Genomic DNA, 20,531 nt, shown 5'->3' with positions numbered 1-20,531 from the left:
CTGCTGTGGTCAGTAAAGATAGTCACATGAAGACCCTCCACATACGGCCTGAAGTATTCCAGAGCCCAAATGACAGCTAGACATTCTTTTTCAGGAGTGGAGTACGGTTTTTCCGCTTTATGGAGGGTACGGCTCGCATAGGCGACTGCCACATCACGGCCTTTGTCATCTTCCTGCATCAGAGCTGCACCGAGGCCTGCATCGGACGCATCAGTGTGGATAGAGAAAGGCCTGCCAAAGTCAGGGAACCTCAAGATGGGTGCTGAGGTCAGACAGCCTTTTAGAAAGTCCATAGCAGATTCACATTTTTCGTCCCAGACAAATGTAGAATCATGTTTTGTGAGTGCGAATAAAGGCTCCGCTTGACGGGCATAGTTTTGAATGAATCGTCGATAGTAACTTGTGAGCCCTAGAAACTGTCTGACCTGCTTCACTGTGCTTGGAGTTTTAAAGCTGGTCACAGCCTCCACTTTATCTAGGTCTGGCAGAATACCTGAAGGGGTGACCCGGTACCCAAGGAAGGTAAACTCCTTCAAGCAGAACTGGCATTTTTTCAGTTTCAGGGAGAGACCAGCGGAGTCAAGTCTCGAAAGGACTTCTCTTAAGTCAGCCAGATGTTGTTCGAATGTCGGCGAGGCTATGACTATGTCATCCAAGTAAACTGCACAACATTTATAAATGAGCCCGGACAGAACATTATTCATGAGCCTTTGAAACGTCGCAGGCGCGTTCGAAAGGCCAAACGGAAGAACCCGGAACTGGAATAGGCCACAATGAGAAATAAAAGCTGTTTTAGATCTTGACTGTTCTGCCACAGAAACTTGCCAGTAGCCACGAGCTAGGTCTAGTGTAGTGAGAAACTTGCCTCTTGCAAGGAAATCCAGAGATTCATCGACTCTAGGAAGAGGATATGAATCTTTGACTGTTAGCTGGTTCAGGCCACGGTAGTCCACACAAAATCTGGGCTCAGAGCCTGGACGATTTACTATAACTACAGGTGATGCCCAAGGGTGCTTACAGGATGCTGGCTCAATGATCCCATCCTGTAACATTTTTTGGATTTGTTCCTCAATTACTTTCTTTTTAGCAGGAGAGGAACGATATGGGGGCAGATTGACTGGCTTTGCTTCCGCTGTGTCAATAGCATGCTCTGTAAGTGAGGTGTGGCCTAGATGTCCATCAAACAAATGCTTAAAGTCCTGCAAAAGACTCAGTAGCTGGACTTTATTCTCTGCATCCAAGCAAGCACTATCCACCTTGTCACTGAGCGTTAGCGGCAAAGCTTCAAGGCTCATCAAACTCTCCCCTTCAAAGTCACTCACTGTGTAATCATCAAGTTCAGTGTCATCAATTTCAGGAGGCCCCTCAGCAAAGACAACAGTTCGGGAAGGGACATGTATGCTAACTGAGGCTCGTAACATGAAATCCATCCCTAATATTAAGGGTGCGGAGAGGGTGGGCAGTATAACAAAACGGTGATAAAAACGCTTGCCCATAAAGCCTACTGTCAGCCACACAATGCCAACAGGACTACATGAAGCGCCATCTGCAAGTTGAATGGGTGGGGCTACCCAAGCCTGAGTCTTTTCTTTAGCTTGTTGTGCCAGGTCTGCTCTTACAGCTGAAAGTGAAGCGCCAGTGTCAAGTGTAGCATCTAGTGCTTGAGAATTTAGGTTGACTTTCACTCTAAAAGGTGTGTTCCAGAAAGCGGTAGAATGATTGTCTTCCACATGCCCAAGAACAGGAGGGTCATGTGTCAGATCAGCACTTAAGAGAGGCGAATTTACTCTCTGGAGGGAGGGTTGCCTCGGGGAAATGTCCTCCCTCCCCTGAAGTTTTCCGAACGTTTGCCAGCCTGTCTTCTTCCCTTCTCTTCAACACCATAATCAAGAAAGTGAGACTCGTCTTCCATTAGCTTTTGAGCATCACCTGTTGCTAAATCAGTGTCAGTGCGCTTTGATGTGCTTGGAACCGCCCTGCAATTTGGGCAGGCGCGGGATGTAAAACCAGGCAATGAGCAGTTAAAGCAGAACTTCTCACTCCCAGATTTACCTTTTTTCTGCTCAGAGGGCTGCTCTGGATAGCATGGGCCGAGCACAGAGTGTAGTTCATGGGCACGCATTAGAAGATCCACCACAGAAGAAATGGTTGTGCCGTACAGTGCAACTCTGTACTTTTCAAGAGCTCGTCTGCAAATGATTGTGATTTGTTCTCGCTCTGGTGGTGGGCACCTAAGCTTATTGAATTCACTGAGCATATGAGCTACAAAGGTTGGAAGAGGCTCATTGGGTGATTGAAAACGATCCAGTATACCCCGTAGGATGCGTTCTTGAATGTCGGCAGGAAGGAAAACTTTCTTGAATAAGTCACAGAACTGATCCCAGGACACTACGTGATTTTTCAGTACATTGAACCATTTTCTGGGTTCTTTAGCAAGAAATCTTGGGAGTTCAAGCAGTAGCTGATCATCACTCAGATCAAGAGATGTCTTGTATATACTTAACAACTGTAGCCATTCTTCAGGCTGAACATCACCTTCACCAGTGAATACAGGTGGTTCAAGTTTTGTTTGGTGAAGCACTGTTGTGAGGGCCTTGGCAGTGTGATTTAACTCCACTGAATACTGGGGAGAAAGGAAGCTTGAGTTATGGCGCAGCTTATCTTTGGGTGCCATTACTTGTTGTGGGGTAAGCCTGGCACAGTGTGGGGTGGAAGTGGCAACTGGAGGCTTGTAGGCTGGAGAAGTAGCATAAGGGACATCTACTGGGCTAACTGTCTGTTGCCAGTGACTGAAGAGAGTGTTTTGAATGTGCAGAGATTCCTCTAGACAGTCTTGTAACACAGAAATTTCAGCTTGCAACTGCTTTACTTGTGATTTAAGTTCTAACCTAGACTGCTTTGGTATCTTATGCTTATTTTCAGTATCAAAGTGCACAAACAAACCAGCTGAGCTACAATGAGGTTCTGTGTAAGTTGTCATTTTGTGTGAAAAATATGGATTCACAAATTAGCATTCAGTTCAGTATATAAAAAAATGAATTATCATGTACTGTTACTAAAACAATGCTCAAAAAACAAATGGCAAAAATAACAGTTACTAAACCAGCAATGATATCAAGTTACTGTTATAAAAGTACTGTCTTATCAGAGCAATTGTGTGTAGTTCAAGTTCAATGTACCCCAACCTTCTGCACCAAGATGAGTGTACTGCTGGCTGCTGCTCAGTTCACCTTACTGTCCTCTCTCTCGCTCTCTGTTTTGTGTGTGTGTGTGTGTTAAGAGTTCAGTCCACGTGCAGGGATGAAAACAGAAGAACCGCGCTGCAAAAAGTTCATCAGACTCCCAACGCAAGGTCTCCTAGGCAACAGTACATGTGCTGTAGAAAAGTTCACGAAACAGTTCAGTTGTGAGCGTGCCCGCGCTGCAGAAAAGTTCACTAGATAGTTCAGTTGTGCGCGCGGCAGGGAAGCAGTCCGAAAGAGCACGGCAGTAAAAAAAATCCACAAAAAAAAATGAGCTCGACTAACCGTCCAGTGGCTTCAGAGAACAGACACAGAGTGAAGGAGAGAAAAAAAAAAGGGGGAAAGTCCCTCCGCCATTTCACTCTGCGCCGCGTGGAGTAAATACAGTTCAGCTCCTGCTCAGCGCGGCATGTAAGCTTGACTTTAGTTCCAAAAAGCAACACAAACAGTTCGTACTGACCAGCGAGACCCGGTTCACGGTGATAAAACAATGTTCGGGCGCCAGTTGTAACGCTCCAGCCCGGATAGGGAGCTTTTGGGCGGGTGAAACACGAAGCACTCTGGATCAGATGAAAGACCCTGACTCACTCTGGCGGTACTCCACTCTTTATTAGTTCATACATGAACTAAGTAGACACCAAAAGCACTTATTAGGCGTTACTACAAAAATAAAATAAACAAAATAAAGGAGCTTAGGTCCAGTGGGTCTAGTGGTACAGCACAACAACTCTCTGCCTCTCACATTATTAGCGTAGCTACCCATGTGCCCGCGCGCCTGGCGCGAGGGTCTCTTAAAGGGACAGTGTACACTTAACTAAAATACTGGCCGTTACAGCTGCCAGGCGGACTAAACCATTTTGCGATTCCAGGAGGGGGGCCCCAGAATGTTCAATATGTTAAGAGGACTGTGACTAAAGTTAATTCCCAGTTTCAGTTGATGTTATCAATATTTGAAATATAAATCAACTAATAATTAATTGGAGGGCCCAATTCATTTGAAATAAAAACATCACAAAAAAAAAAAAAAATTAAGATTTTCATGGGCCCCTCTACCTGCTCGGGCCCTGGGTAGTCAGGTCCACTTTTCCCCCCACTACCACGCCCATGTACATGTACATGTTGCAGAACCCAAGTACACTTAAGATTAAGGTCACAAACTGATGGCCAGACATTCAGGATCAGAATTAATGGTTCCATCAATTACAAAAAGAAGGCCCTTGTGTTCTTTATGTTTAGCAGTGGTTTTCACCTTGTAACTCCATTGCTCACTTATCACTGACCTTAACTGAGGCAGGTGTGGCCTGCAGTTCTGTAGATGTTGTTCTGGGTTCTCTTGGGACCTCCTGTCTGTCCCTTTTGGAATAATTTTGGTCAGCTTGTTACTCCTGGAAAGGTTCACCAGTGCTGACAGTTCTTTTAAGAAATGTCAGCATTAGGTTGGCAAAATTAAATCATATGTATATCAGTGGTGTTAATCACTTAAAAATTCTGTGTTGTTTTGAGGGGACAGTAGTAATAGAGTAGTGTGGTTTAGGTCAGGAAGACCTAGAAACTTTTTACTGTATTCTAATATCTCACAGTGGATTAAGCAGGGACAGAGTGAGTAAGAGAGAGAGAGAGACAATACGAGCAAGCGAGAGACAGACAGCACAAATGTTAGAAAGAGAGAGTGTCAAAGTCTTACAAGTGAATTTGTAACCTTTCCAGACTCACAGATGTCAATGATTTTGTTTCTTTTCTTATTTTTTTCAGACAAGTTTGATTTTAGAAATTTCTTGATTCTAGAGGTCTGGCAGTAAGCAGGCCTGGTTGTGGCTAGTGAAATTGAACACAGGAGGGTAGTTTTTTCATAGGATAAATTAAGTTATATTTAAAAACAGCTTTTTACATTTGCTTTGGTTATCTTTGTTTGATATTAAAGTTTGTTTAATAATATGAAAAAAGTAAGTATGAAACAAAAGCAAAAAAAGGGTGACAAACACTTTTTTACAGCACTGTCTAATATACATGCTGCGAAACATGCCATGGTCTCATTTATGTTTGGCATTTATATCGAAATAATATGATATCCTGCTGAAATATCAATTCACAAATGGATACTGCTGTAATGTAGAAACATTATTATTGTCAGAGATATTCACAGGTGCGTCTACTTTATACTCAGAACAGAACTGTTTTTATATTCTTCAATCTTCCACTGTCCTGTCTGCTATCAATAGAAATGGAATTGAGGAATGTACTTATTCATTATGTCTGAAAATGAGTTTTGGAAAGAATCTGCATATAACATTTAAATCTTCACTACTATTGCATTTTCAGTCCACTAGCAGATTGCAGAAACTCCAAATAAAAGAAAAAAAAATGATTATTTGAATTTCCTTTTCTGGTTAACGTGTGTGACATGTTGCTTCTAGGCTATCTAATCTTAGTATACTATCTAATATTTTTTTATAATGTGATGAATTAATCACATTCATCATTAAAGTATTTTAAACTGTATCATTCAAAAACATTTTATAAAATAAAAATAAAAAGCCTCCACCTAAAAGCTCCCTGAAATTAACATAAATCATAAGCAGATGCTGTGAATACACTATATCCTATGCAACCTGTTTTATGGAAGCACCTTTATCCGCCACACCCAGGCCTGATTACTGCCAAACCTGTAAAATCAAAGAATCACTTAAATAAAACATGAAGCAGGATAAAGGATCTCAAAAAGCAATACATAATGCTGCAATCTGAAGAAATGCAAAAACAGATGAGAAATCAAAGTCATTGACATAAACCCATTTGGAAAAGTTATTTCTAAAGCTTTTTGACTCAGTGGACATAATTGCTTCCCTTTTTCCAGCTGCACAACGTATGACACTGGACCGGACTGATACTGAATGGTCCCACAGAGCCAAGGCGTCCCAGCGGCAAAGTTCTTGATGAACACCTTGTCTCCCTACTTGAAGACTCTCTCTTCAAAGTGCCCTTTTGCCTTTCTTGCTGTTTCTTCTGACTAACTCTTACACCTACATCAGGTTGGAGCAGATTCAACTGAGACTTAGGCCTTCTGCTCATTAACAGTTTTGTTGGGGAAACATCTGCCGTGGTGTGCGGAGTGATCCTATACTGGAACAGGAAACGTGAAGCTTGATTGAAATGGAGGAACCTGACATCTTCTTCAGTCCGTTTTTCAAAGTAGCTACTGCTCGCTCTACAAGGCTATTAGATGCAGAATAATATGATGCCACTCTGATATGATGGATCCCGTTTTTCTGCATGAATTCCAGAAACACTTCACTGGTAAATGTAGGCCCATTGTCCGTGACTACCACATCTGGCAGACCGTGCGTGGGTGCAGTGATGTTTGGCATAATGTGCACCTCTAACTACAAACTGAGGGCATCTAACAGCACTAGGAAAGTGTGTCCCATGAGCGGGCCAGCAAAATCTAGGTAAAAATCTGCAACCTTGACCAAGGGTGACCTGGAATCTCCCAATGATGGAGCGGCGCCACCCCAGGAATCTTCTGGTTACTCTGGCATTGCCCACATGCCTTTATCTTCGCCTCTATGGCTTTGTCCATTCCAGGCCACCACAAAAATCATCTAGCCACGTTTTTTTATGTGTGATGCACCTGGGTGAGCTTCATGTAACTCCTCCATTAATAGAGAGGTGGAATCACAACCAAAGGATACAGCCATCCTGTACGCTCAATTCCAGCTGATGTTTTGCGAAAGGCTTTAGTTCCTCTTGTTCAACTGTCGCAGGCCAGCCTTGGAGAATCCAGCTTTTCACTTGTGACATCATCGAATCACTCTCTGTCCAGGCTTTAATGTGCCTTGCTGTCACTGGAGACTCTGACAGCTTGTTCAACGCAAACACTGTCCCACATATGATGTACTGGGCATGTCTGGGAGAGGGAGGCAGCTAAACGCATCTGCGTTGGCATTCTGCCCTATATACAATGCGGTACTGATATGCCAGTCAGTGCCCATCGCTGAATTATAGCTGAGGCTATCAGAGGTATGCATTTGACTTCACTGAACAGACTCCTTAGAGGTTTGTGGTCTGTGAACAAAATGTGAAAGCTGAGAATAGCCCTTGTGCAAGACAAGTATCCAATTGGCTTTTCCAAGCCGTCCTCCATACAGTGGGAAAGAATGCCCCCTACCCCATAAGGGGACGCATCACAGGAGGGTAAATGTCTTTGCTTGGATCAAAGTGCACAAGAAGTTTAGAGGAGAACAAATGCTGAAATGCTTTTTCTTCTGCAGCCTGCCACTTCTAGGAGCTTTCTTTGTGCAGCAACTGATACAGGGGTGCCAAGACAGTAGACAAATCCGGTAAAAACTTCCCATAATACTTCATTAACCTGAGCTTAGCAACATTCTTGGGGCTGGGGGCCTCTTTAATCGCCTGAACTTTGTCGTCCACTGGAGAAAACCCTCAGCTGAGACACAGTGACCTAAGTATGTCACACTTGGTGTTGGAAAATGTTCTTTAGATGTAGCCCCACCTCCACCATCCTCTGCATTGCTCTGTATTCTTGAGATGTTCCTTTTCTGTTCTCCCTGTAGTCAAAATGTTGTCCAGGAAGACTGCAACTCCAGGAATCTTCTGAAGAAGATTCTCCATAGTGCGCTTGAAAATTGCTGGAATGGAAGCAACTCCGAACACCAACTGGTTGTATTTAAACAAGCCTCTGTGGGTGTAAGTGGTCACATACTGTTTAGACTCCTCCTCAAGCAGCAACTGCTGATAAGCATGACTCCAGTTCATGTCCAGTTCATGTCCATGACTCCATGTCCAGTTTTGTGAACGGTTTTCCTCCAGGCAGCATAGCAAATATGTCGTCTGCTCGTGGCAGCGGGTATGTGTCGGTCTTTGAGGCCTGGTTTATTGTCAACTTGTAGTCCCTGCATATCCATATTGACCCATCCAGTTTTAAAACTGGCACTATGGGGGCTACCCTGTCTGAAAACACCACTGGCTGAATTATGCCCAATGACTGGAGCCTTTCCAGCTCTACGTAGTTGGGCTTGGGGATCTACACACAGCCTCACTGTAGTACCTTGCAGTGTGCCCAGCTCCTCCTTAAAAACTGAAACGGAGGCTCCTGTGTCCACTTCCATATTTAACTCCTTCCCCTCCACCTTAAGCAATGCACAGATGGGTTTCGCTTGGGGCTGTCGAATGTGGAACATATTAAGGAACATTTTTCCCCATGGTCTTCTTGCAAGTGGTGTGTGTTTAGTTTAGGCTTTGACTTGCCTTGGTCTGGTTTAGAACGGCTTCTTGGGTCTTTGGCTCTGCACTTTTTAGCTATGTGTCCCTTTTTCTGACACTTTGACAAATTGCGTCTTTAAACAAATGCACAGCTGCTGAGGGTGGCACGCCCCCACACATGCGAATATAGCTGTAGATTCAATGGCTTGCGCAATCTCAAACGCTTTTCTGAACTGCTGGTGCATGCTGTCATCATTTATGCCACAGACTAACCTGTCACATAGCATATTCTCCAAAACTGCCCCGAATTCAGGGTGCCCTGAAAGCTGCCGTAGCTCTGCTACGAACGCAGTCACTGGAACTCCCGGCTTGCGAATGTGACTGTGGAACTTGAGGTCTAGGTTAAGGATTGTGATGATCTTGGTCTAATTTCACTAAGTCCTTAAAAGCGAGTTCACCAGGTTTCTGTGGAGTCGCCAAGTTCCGAATCAACTTGTAGGTTTTAGCACCACAAACACTTATTAAGATATTAAGAGAACTCTCAGTCATGCACAAACACACTGCAGCCACACAGCAGCAACTGAGCACAAATTGGGCCAGGCCCGACCTGTTGCTGCTCCCCGCATGGTCCTAAAGCCCGTTAGGTGCTTTCTGAAAACATATACTAAACTTAACTTCACAACAGTTTCCATGGGAGAGTTCCAAGGAAAAAAAACTGCTGACCAAAAAGAACATTTCACAATTACCAACACATCATTTTTGAAAAGTACATCATACTAAAAGTGGTGGTAGTGTGATGGTCTGGGGGCTGCTTTAAGGCTTCAGGTCCTGCACAACTTGCTGTAATTAATGAAACCATGAATTCTGCTCTCTACCAGAAAATCCTGTGGAAGAATGAGCAGCAATCAGTTCGTGACCTTAAGCTCAGGGGTACTTGGGTTCTGCTGCAGGACAATAATCCAGCTTAATCAGCAGGTAGTAAAAAGTCTGCTTAAGACACTGTGGCATGACCTTAAACAGGTGGTTCATGTTGTAAACCCTCCAATGTGTCTGAATTAAAACATTTCTGTAAAGAAGAGTTTGTCAAAATTCCTCCACAGATTTGTGAAAGACTTATTGCCAGTTTTCACTTGATTGCACTTGATTGCAATTGTTGGCAAAATTAAGTTAAGGTTTAACGGGCAAATACTTTTTCCACATAGAGCCAGACTGATTACCAGCAATATTATAATTTAAAAACTGCTTTTTATATTTACTTATGTTAAATTTGTCTGATATTAAAATACTAAAAATAGCCTGGATGCTATGCTTTTCCGGCATGAATTAATCATTGATTTTTTGATACAGTAATGATGGTGTTCTGACCAAGCATTGGCCCTCCACTCAAGTAGAGCTGTTCTGTTCACCCCAGTAATAATCAGCATAAATTTTTATGCATAATTTCTACTGTAATTAACTAATCATAATAAATGTGTTAATGTGACAGCACTAATTATTTTATTATGTTGTTATTTTAACTACTTACTCAGCCTTCCTGCAGTTTGTGATAGATGGAATGAGTCTCCTGTATCCCTCCTCTGATGTTTTGAAATTTTTCAGGACAAACTCTTTCCGTGGATTCTCTGTCTGAAGACGCATGTAGCTTATTGCTGAACATTGTTTTGGAGAAAGATCTTTGTCCGAGTATTTATCTGGAAATAAAGAGATGGAAGAGAATGGAAAAGCTTCCAGAGACCACCATCAACTAGTGGCTGAAACTGTCATGTCATGAAACACATGCTAAACAGCAGAAAAACACTACTACTATAATTTTTTTATTCGTATATAGAGGCTGCATTCATTATTTCTGATGCCCTGTTACAATCTGATATACAAATAAAACTAAAGTGTAGACAGAACTGCAGAACCGGATTCTCTCTCAGGGGGTCAACATGGGAGAGACGTCCTCCAAAACTACAATCTAGTGCCAGCCTGTACCTGTAAGACTGCTCTTCTACGTTTTATGGTTGAGGGCTGAATCAAAGTTACAAACTTGATTACTGTTTAACTCCTCTGGTACTGCAGAAGCACTTCTCTAATTTCTTTCAACTTCATAAGTCACGTAGGTCAGGCACTGGCGGTATACAGCATGAAAGAAGCACTATACATGTAGGGGTGGACAGCCCCTAACACTACCACCACAGCAAAAAGTTCTCAACTTGTTACACAGTAGTTTCATTTAGGTTTACTCACTTATAGCTGCTGGCTGAAGAACATCAACAACCTGACTCTATTCAGCGATCAGCTTCTCCAGACTATTGAGAGCTGACTCCTCCAGCACACACATACACACTTTTCTGCAATCTACTTATCAACCACCCTTTACCAGGACTCTCATTCATGAGATATTGCCACTCTCTGTGACTTTATTAAGCTGTATATCTTGTGTTTTGGTATTTTCTGTTTTTTAACATTTGCCTCTCCTGACTCATGGTCATTAACGATTCTCTGAATTTGCATTATACTAAGTTGTCCGAGTACACTCACCAGTCCCACAGATTGAGTAAACACATTAACACAATACTGCATATATACTCTGGTATTGAGTTCTAGTTATATGAATAGAATACCTCTCAAGATGTAAGCTGCTAGGCCAGTTAAAATAACACCAAACACTGAAATACAGATAATGGAAATCTTCCAAGCATGAAAACCTTTTCCTGAAAAAAAAAACAAACAAACAAAAAATAACAAGTAAAATATACAGCAGGTCAAACATCAACTGAATATCTATTTTTAAGTAATATATTCAAAATATTAGGAGTAATTCCATATTTAAATGCACAACAATTTATTTTCAAAAGTTTAGATTGATTAGTTTAAGATCAGATGACACTTATTTTTGTTATGAAGGTCTTATTGTTGCATTTTTTATACAGTGTTAGATCTACATCCAAATAAATCTAAAATCCTTCAGACACCAGACATACATATACACTATACATAGCCAGATTCACAAAAACATAAAAACATATATAAAACATGTATAACATATATATTTACCTTGTCATGTTGTCAGTGTACATATCCTTGATACAATTTAAGAAAGTATGTCAAATAATAAGACATTTTCTAGTAGACCCTATTATTATGTATTAAGATAGATTAATTGCCCCCCCCCCGCCCTGAATTACTGATTACATTGGAATTTACACAAACTCCAACAAGTTACCTTCTAGTTTTACTATTATTCTGACCATTGCCATAAACCATTATCATAACTTTATTTCTTTCCATCATTACTATGATTTAATCAGTACATCTGAGAATAATAACAGATTTATTAAGTGTTACAGTGACTTTTTATCAAATCTACACTGTAAACCCATACGTTGTTTGAACTCAAACAATTTAAGTCTGTTTTACATAAAATTGGATATTTCTAAACAATACTCAACTATTTTGAGTTAGTTGAACATTAGTGGAAACATATGCATTCAAACTGAGATCTTTGAGTTGAACCAATTTAATAACTTAATAATCAACTAATAATTGAGTTTAGATTGTTGCCATTAACAGCTTCTTTTCCATTGGCTTCTGTCACAATCTATTTGCATACTGGGTGTGTCCAACAGTTTTTGACAGACACTCACCATCAGTGTGTAGTGATTCCCCCTGGGCTACCTAAGAAATAAATCAACTTCCCCTTTAGTCGTAAAAACTTGATGTTTTAATTTATGCTAACTCAAACGGGCTGCCTTAAAAAAATTAAGTAAACACTTACAGTATAACAAAAACAAGTTAAATCAACTTCCCCTTTAGTTGTAAAAACTTGATGTTCTAAGTTCTAAGTTTTTATTACCCACTACTCTTTTTAAGGCAACTGGTTTCCTCATTTTGTTAAGTAAATTCAACTTATCTGGGCCTACAGTGTATGAGTAGTTTATATTTCCTTGCCACTGTCACTTCTGGTGGGTAACTGTTTTTTTTGTTTGTTTTTTTTTTTTACAATTTGTGTGTCATTTAATCCATTGTCCTACTACCAAATTTCTGCAAAGCTGAAGCAGTTGCAGCCACAACAGTTGTAAATATCTCTATAAAATTTGTTGGTTGAATATCAACCTCTGATTGTGATAGGTCTCTAAGAAAGATGGATCAGATTTATGCTATAAATATGCTATAAGAGGTTGTTACTATTATGGTGTGAATGGCGCATGGTGATCATGTTGGTTCTTACCTTTAACTTTAACGTGAATATTCACATTATCACTCCAGGGCATAGACTCAACATAACATTGATAATCTCCTTCATCGGAAGGTTTGAGTGATGAAAGTTTCAGTGAGGTGTTTCCTTTCTTTAGGTCTTCTCTAAACAGAGCTGTTCTTCCTCTGTACGACTCAATCTGCTCAGTATTTCTGTCTTCATAACCTTCATAGCGATGTACTAGTTGGTCTTTCAGATGCAGTCTGATCCACTCCACTGTCATCTCTTCAGCACTGATTTTGGGCTGGAGAGAACAGGGCAGAACCAGATCTTCACCAGCTTCAGCAACAAGAGCAACAACAGCTGGACCCACTACTTTCAGTTTTACTGGAGAGAAACAAAATCAAAATATAAATTATTTGCCCAGTTTTCCTATTTTTCTCATTGTAGTTATAAACTGTTTTTAGTGCTGCACCTATTCTTTTATACATTCTTTTTCACTGCATCTTTATATAATATAAGTCTAATATAAGTGGTTCATGCCACCATAAATGTTACACAGTTATGTCTTCATAACTAACGTTGCTTTTACTTATCAAACTTTAAAAACTACAATAAGTTCTCTTTCTAGACACTATATATTTTTCTACATTAATAATTAGAAGTATGTATTTCTATAAAGTATAAATGTACCAAACTTTCTCTCTGTTCCGTAATATATTACTTTATAAAATAAAATTAGTTTTTTTATGCTAAAAATCCTTATATATAGTAAGATAGCAAATCACAAATATCCACAATATACTCTAATGTGGCAATGACTATGAGTTTAAATAAATTAAAAAATAAATAAGTAGAAGAAAAAAGGAGACGAAAAATAATCCTTATACCTATAACAACTCACCTTTAACTTCAACATACATAGTTACATCATCATACATTTGCCCATACTCAATGTAGCATTGGTAAGATCCCTCATCAGAAGGTTGGAGTGCTGAGAGTTTTAGTGAGGCATTTCCATTTTTCAAATCTTCTTTAAACAGAGATGTTCTCCCTCTGTACGATTTTATCTGCTTTTCATTTCTCTCTTCATAACCTTCATACAAATGAACTAATTTATCAGAGCGATCAGGTCTAATCCACTTCACCGTCATATCTACAGCACTGATGCTGGATTGAGGAGAACAGGGCAGAACCAACTCTTCTCCAGTTTCAGCAACAAGAGGAGAATTTGGACCAACTACTTTAAATGGTTCTGAAACAAAAACAGATATGATGCAAGACAAATTTTTTTTTAAAAATGTATATTCTTATTCATAATTCACCATCACTCTTTTCTATGCGTGCCCCATCTTTTGACACAGACCTGAGGTAGAAGATCTCTGTATGGTCTCTAGATTGCATTTCTAGCTTCTGAGGAATTAAATTGTGGATTGGACTCTCCGTTTTTTTAATGTTTTTTGCATTTTCTATTACTACCTGGCCCTTGATGTGTGTGAGCTGAAAAAATACTTGCACCCATGACCTTCAAAAGCGCATGTACAACTACAATTTACATTAGTCCATTTATTCTGCAATTTGAGCACGATATAAAGGCAACATCCTGTGCTCGGAGGCAATCTGTGTAAGCAGTTGAGAAAGCAGTCCCTGATCTTTTTTGAGAATAAAGCTTAACTTTAGTAAACAGTGACAATCCCTAAGCTTCTACCTCAAAATTTTGCTTGGATGTTTTTTTAGTGTGTGTGCGTGCATGCGTGTGTGTGTTGCTAAATCCACAAATAACTAAGCTGTGTGTACTGCTGATAATCAGCTCATAAATAGCCACAGTAACATAGCTGTTACTTTACAATAGCTGTTACTTTTTTCTCTTACTAACATCTTATTACAAAAAAGTAGACATATACCTGATGTGGTTTCCAAAAGACTAGAGAAAATCAGTAGAATCATCCAGAGAATCTTCATTCTGAAATACAAGTTTAAATGTTTTATGTTTATATTGTTTGTTTTTTGTCTGTCTCTTCTGAGAAACTGATCAGTTTTACTTTACATTAAGAGGTATCTAATATGAATTTATTAGTTTCTCTTTGTTTCCTGCCTTATCGTTTATTTGACCCATTTCTGTATTTGCAGTTTACTGTCTTTTGCCTTGCCCAGATTATTGTTTGTCCCATTCCTGACCCAACAATTCCACTTCCTTATCCTGACCCAACTATTCCTCTCCCTTATCCTGACCCAACAATTCCACTTCCTTATCCTGACCCAACTATTCCTCTCCCTTATCCTGACCCAACTATTCCTCTCCCTTATCCTGACCCAACTATTCCACTTCCTTATCCTGACCCAACTATTCCTCTCCCTTATCCCGACCCAACTATTCCTCTCCCTTATCCCGACCCAACTATTCCTCTTCCTTATCCTCCCCCAACTATTCCTCTCCTTTATCCTCCCCCAACTATTCCTCTCCTTTATCCTGACATAACTATTCCTCTCCCTTATCCTGACCCAACTATTCCTCTCCCTTATCCCGACCCAACTATTCCTCTCCTTTATCCTGACACAACTATTCCTCTCCCTTATCCCGACCCAACTATTCCTCTTCCTTATCCTCCCCCAACTATTCCTCTCCTTTATCCTGATGCAACTATTCCTCTTCCTTATCCTCCCCCAACTATTCCTCTTCTTTATCCTCCCCCAACTATTCCTCTTCTTTATCCTCCCCCAACTATTCCTCTTCCTTATCCTCCCCCAACTATTCCTCTTCTTTATCCTCCCCAACTATTCCTCTCCTTTATCCTCCCCCAACTATTCCTCTTCTTTATCCTCCCCAACTATTCCTCTCCTTTATCCTCCCCAACTATTCCTCTCCTTTATCCTCCCCCAACTATTCATCTCTTTTATCCTGACGCAACTATTCCTCTTCCTTATCCTCCCCCAACTATTCCTCTTCTTTATCCTCCCCAACTATTCCTCTCCTTTATCCTCCCCCAACTATTCATCTCTTTTATCCTGACGCAACTATTCCTCTTCTTTATCCTCCCCCAACTATTCCTCTTCTTTATCCTCCCCCAACTATTCCTCTTCTTTATCCTCCCCAACTATTCCTCTTCCTTATCCTCCCCCAACTATTCATCTCTTTTATCCTGACGCAACTATTCCTCTTCCTTATCCTCCCCCAACTATTCATCTCTTTTATCCTGACGCAACTATTCCTCTTCCTTATCCTCCCCCAACTATTCCTCTTCTTTATCCTCCCCAACTATTCCTCTCCTTTATCCTGACCCAACTATTCCTCTCCCTTATCCTGACCCAACTATTCCTCTCCTTTATCCTGACACAACTATTCCTCTCCCTTATCCTGACCCAACTATTCCTCTCCCTTATCCCGACCCAACTATTCCTCTTCTTTATCCTCCCCCAACTATTCCTCTTCTTTATCCTCCCCCAACTATTCCTCTTCTTTATCCTCCCCAACTATTCCTCTTCCTTATCCTCCCCCAACTATTCCTCTCCTTTATCCTGATGCAACTATTCCTCTTCCTTATCCTCCCCCAACTATTCCTCTTCTTTATCCTCCCCCAACTATTCCTCTTCTTTATCCTCCCCCAACTATTCCTCTTCTTTATCCTCCCCAACTATTCCTCTCCTTTATCCTCCCCCAACTATTCATCTCTTTTATCCTGACGCAACTATTCCTCTTCCTTATCCTCCCCCAACTATTCCTCTTCTTTATCCTCCCCAACTATTCCTCTCCTTTATCCTCCCCCAACTATTCATCTCTTTTATCCTGACGCAACTATTCCTCTTCTTTATCCTCCCCCAACTATTCCTCTTCTTTATCCTCCCCCAACTATTCCTCTTCTTTATCCTCCCCAACTATTCCTCTTCCTTATCCTCCCCCAACTATTCATCTCTTTTATCCTGACGCAACTATTCCTCTTCCTTATCCTCCCCCAACTATTCATCTCTTTTATCCTGACGCAACTATTCCTCTTCCTTATCCTCCCCCAACTATTCCTCTTCTTTATCCTCCCCAACTATTCCTCTCCTTTATCCTGACCCAACTATTCCTCTCCCTTATCCTGACCCAACTATTCCTCTCCTTTATCCTGACATAACTATTCCTCTCCCTTATCCTGACCCAACTATTCCTCTCCCTTATCCCGACCCAACTATTCCTCTCCTTTATCCTGACACAACTATTCCTCTCCCTTATCCCGACCCAACTATTCCTCTCCTTTATCCTGACCCAACTATTCCTCTCCTTTATCCTGACCCAACTATTCCTCTCCCTTATCCTGACCCAACTATTCCTCTCCCCTATCCTGACCCAACTATTCCTCTCCCTTATCCCGACCCAACTATTCCTCTCCCTTATCCCGACCCAACTATTCCTCTCCCTTATCCCGACCCAACTATTCCTCTTCCTTATCCTCCCCCAACTATTCCTCTCCTTTATCCTGACCTAACTATTCCTCTCCTTTATCCTGACCCAACTATTCCTCTCCTTTATCCTGACCTAACTATTCCTCTCCTTTATCCTGACCTAACTATTCCTCTCCTTTATCCTCCCCCAACTATTCCTCTCCTTTATTCTGACCCAACTATTCCTCTCCTTTATCCTGACCCAACTATTCCTCTCCTTTATCCTGACCTAACTATTCCTCTCCTTTATCCTGACCCAACTATTCCTCTCCCTTATCCCAACCCAACTATTCCTCTCCCTTATCCTGACCCAACTATTCCTCTCCCCTATCCTGACCCAACTATTCCTCTCCTTTATCCTGACACAACTATTCCTCTCCCTTATCCCGACCCAACTATTCCTCTTCTTTATCCTCCCCAACTATTCCTCTTCCTTATCCTCCCCCAACTATTCCTCTTCTTTATCCTCCCCAACTATTCCTCTCCTTTATCCTGACCCAACTATTCCTCTCCTTTATCCTGACCCAACTATTCCTCTTCCTTATCCTCCCCCAACTATTCCTCTTCTTTATCCTCCCCAACTATTCCTCTTCCTTACCCTACCCCAACTATTCCTCTCCTTTATCCTGCCCCAACTATTCCTCTTCTTTATCCTCCCCAACTATTCCTCTTCCTTATCCTCCCCCAACTATTCCTCTCCTTTATCCTGATGCAACTATTCCTCTTCCTTATATTCCCCCAACTATTTCTCGCCCTTATCGTGACCCAACTATTCCTTATTTGTTAATAAAATGTAAGCATGTCACAACATGTTAAGTGAATGATGGCAACATGAATTGTATCACTTGTATAGTTCACAATAAACAGATGTGGTGTTAAGTCTATTTAGAGTTTTAAAATTGTGAACACAGATTAGACAAAAGGATTTTAGCGATTGTAAAAACTGTATAAGACCCAGTTATTTCATAGTTCATTTATTCTCTTATAATACAACATTTGTGTTCTTATGTATAATATGCAAGACATGTCATAATTCATAATTCAACATATTACACCGTATCAGGTTAACCTACACTTTATTAAATGTCATCATAACTTAATTAAACTATATGAAAACTAAACAGGCCTAATACTGTATGTATATCATGCATTGTGAAATATGAATTGTAATTATAATGTCATATAAATGTATTCAAAGCTTTATGAAAACATACTTCATCATATAACATGTAATGAAATTCACACTAAATGTATCAAAATGAACAGTGTGTTTGTGTGTGTATGAGAGAGAGAGGTTATGTGTGTATTTCAGAGACATAAAGTAATAATAGAGTAATGTTGTAGGTCCACATTCTTTGGCATTGGTTCAGTTTCTGTTTAGACGTTTGGTTTAGTTGCATCTATTTCCCCCAGAACCAGTTTAACCTGTTTAAAGTTACCAAAACAAAATGCATACCAGAACATAGTCTAGTATCAATTCAGTTTTGTTTTTTTAATACATCAGTGCTTTAGCTTAACATACTAAAATGACGTGCATATCACACTTATTTTAACTGACACCTCTTCTCAAGTCTTCAAAGGTCTAAACACAGTTTCTGCTTTACACAGATTTTACAATTTAACACAGCCCTTTTTTAAATGCATTAACCTCTGTCTGCATAACACACAACAATCTGACATAAAGTCACATGTTCCATATCAAAACACTGCCATATAAAATTATTAAACATCATTTTCAACAATTTGAACTATTTTAGTATTATGGTAAAGATTACTAAAGAAGAAAGTGCCTTTCACTATGTGCGTAGTTGGTTAGATAGAATCTGGTAATATGAATGAAGTGTGTTATTTGGTGTTTATGTTTTATTTTGATAGTGCTATATGTAGTTTTAGTTTCAGTGCTTCATTTCCAGGATATGTGGAGGTCTTTTGTTATTTGGTGTGTGATTTTGTAAATTATGTAGTTTGTAAATTGAAGTATTTTGATAAAACCAGCCTTGTTTACAAAATTGTGTTTTAGCAATCGGTAAAAACAAATAAATAATGGCAAAAACAGGATTGGCAAGTTTTTTGAGACTTAAAGTCCATTTCCAGTTAATGAGCAGGTGTTTAAACAAGTATAATGACCAAATATAAGAGTATTGGAGGTATGCAAAAAGTGAGCATAATGATAGATTCCGGTTATCAGGAGATAACATATATGAAAGGAATCAGCTGTCACATTTCCCCAGTTATTGCTCCTACTCTCCATTCCTCCCACTCCCTTTGTGTCCCTGATGTCTCTGTGTCTCTATGATTTTTTTGGCTATAAGCTTGTTCTATTTCCAATAAAGAAAATGTTTTCCTATTATCTTCATCCATATAATAATTTTGTCAAATGTTACACTTTTTAAAACAAGAACCACAGAGATTCTTCTCTTACATTGCAGTACTCTACAGGTTGGCCAGGCAAACCTTAAACATCCTCTAATAAAAGTATATGACTAAAAATACGTACAGTACAGTTATAAAAGTTATAACATACATTTGTAAAAAGTGCATAGTTATTTCTTACCTTTGTATTTCAGGACACTGTCTATGACATAAAGAAACAATCTTTTCTTCGCGAGTATATCAGTGTTTATCTGTAAGAGCATTACTGGCTGTGTGTCAAATTTCTTTGAGTGTTCATCATTGAACAGCGTCACTAAAACCGGTTTGATCTAAATGTCAGTAACACAGTTGGAAATTGGCGTGTGTGTTCAGTAGTTAGTGATGTCTAGTCTGATAAATACTGTGCTCAATAATACCAGCAGTGCTGCTGTGAAGTCAGAATCGTATAGCTGCAGCCCTGTGTAGTCAGAGGATACACTACTGAGGGAAGCATCTGTGTGTAAAGTACATTTCATAAAAAATAATAGAAAGGCCAGAGGGTTAATTAATTCCTCTTTAATAAAAAAGGTCACATGACAGCATCTTTAAATATTTTAAATATGTTAAAATGTTAAAATAACCAAATGTAAAATCATTTTTTCTAAAATCTGTTTACAACTTATATGTATATTTTATTAAAGCATTTGAATTGGTAAATGTGTTGAAAGAGACCTTTAAATACACTTAGGATAAATGAGCTGGTTTTGTCTCAAGCATTAACCAAGCACACGTAAATATCGTAAATAAATTCACATGATCCAACATCACGTTAAAAACTGTCCTGTTGTGTATGTGCAGTATATGAACTTTCCAAATCTTTTCAAAACTCTGTGAAGTGATGAAGATACTATTCTATGAAAATACTTCAATGAGTGAGACAGCTCTGAAGAACCAATCAGCCACAATGAACACAAAGTTCATATTTTAAACAAAATTAAATACACCTACATACAATTAAACTCTTTGCATTTAAACATGATATAGATAAATGAACAGTGGTTTATACACCAGTACAGCTGCTTTAGCTCCAGTACACACTACAGAACAGTGGA

General features: G+C 39.9%; 1 protein-coding gene across 1 annotated transcript in view; it reads right to left on the bottom strand.

Moving 5' to 3' along the window:
• LOC103032331 (uncharacterized) overlaps positions 1–19,720 on the bottom strand; it is a 52,230-nt gene extending 32,510 nt beyond the window's left edge. Inside the window, exons 1-6 of the mRNA XM_015603909.3 lie at positions 19,622–19,720; positions 14,550–14,608; positions 13,550–13,900; positions 12,679–13,032; positions 11,072–11,161; positions 9,988–10,153 (exon numbers count right to left, since the gene is read on the bottom strand). Of these exons, the coding sequence (XP_015459395.3) occupies positions 9,988–10,153; positions 11,072–11,161; positions 12,679–13,032; positions 13,550–13,900; positions 14,550–14,607 (1,019 nt within the window). The 5' untranslated portion in view covers position 14,608; positions 19,622–19,720. The remainder of the gene's footprint in view (positions 1–9,987; positions 10,154–11,071; positions 11,162–12,678; positions 13,033–13,549; positions 13,901–14,549; positions 14,609–19,621) is intronic.
• Between the last annotated feature and the right edge of the window lie 811 nt (positions 19,721–20,531).

The sequence above is a fragment of the Astyanax mexicanus genome, chromosome 21 (assembly GCF_023375975.1).
Source record: "Astyanax mexicanus isolate ESR-SI-001 chromosome 21, AstMex3_surface, whole genome shotgun sequence".
In the NCBI taxonomy this organism is placed as follows: domain Eukaryota; kingdom Metazoa; phylum Chordata; class Actinopteri; order Characiformes; family Acestrorhamphidae; genus Astyanax; species Astyanax mexicanus.
Note: the sequence above shows the minus strand (reverse complement) of the source record. Positions and strands in the feature narration are given on the sequence as shown.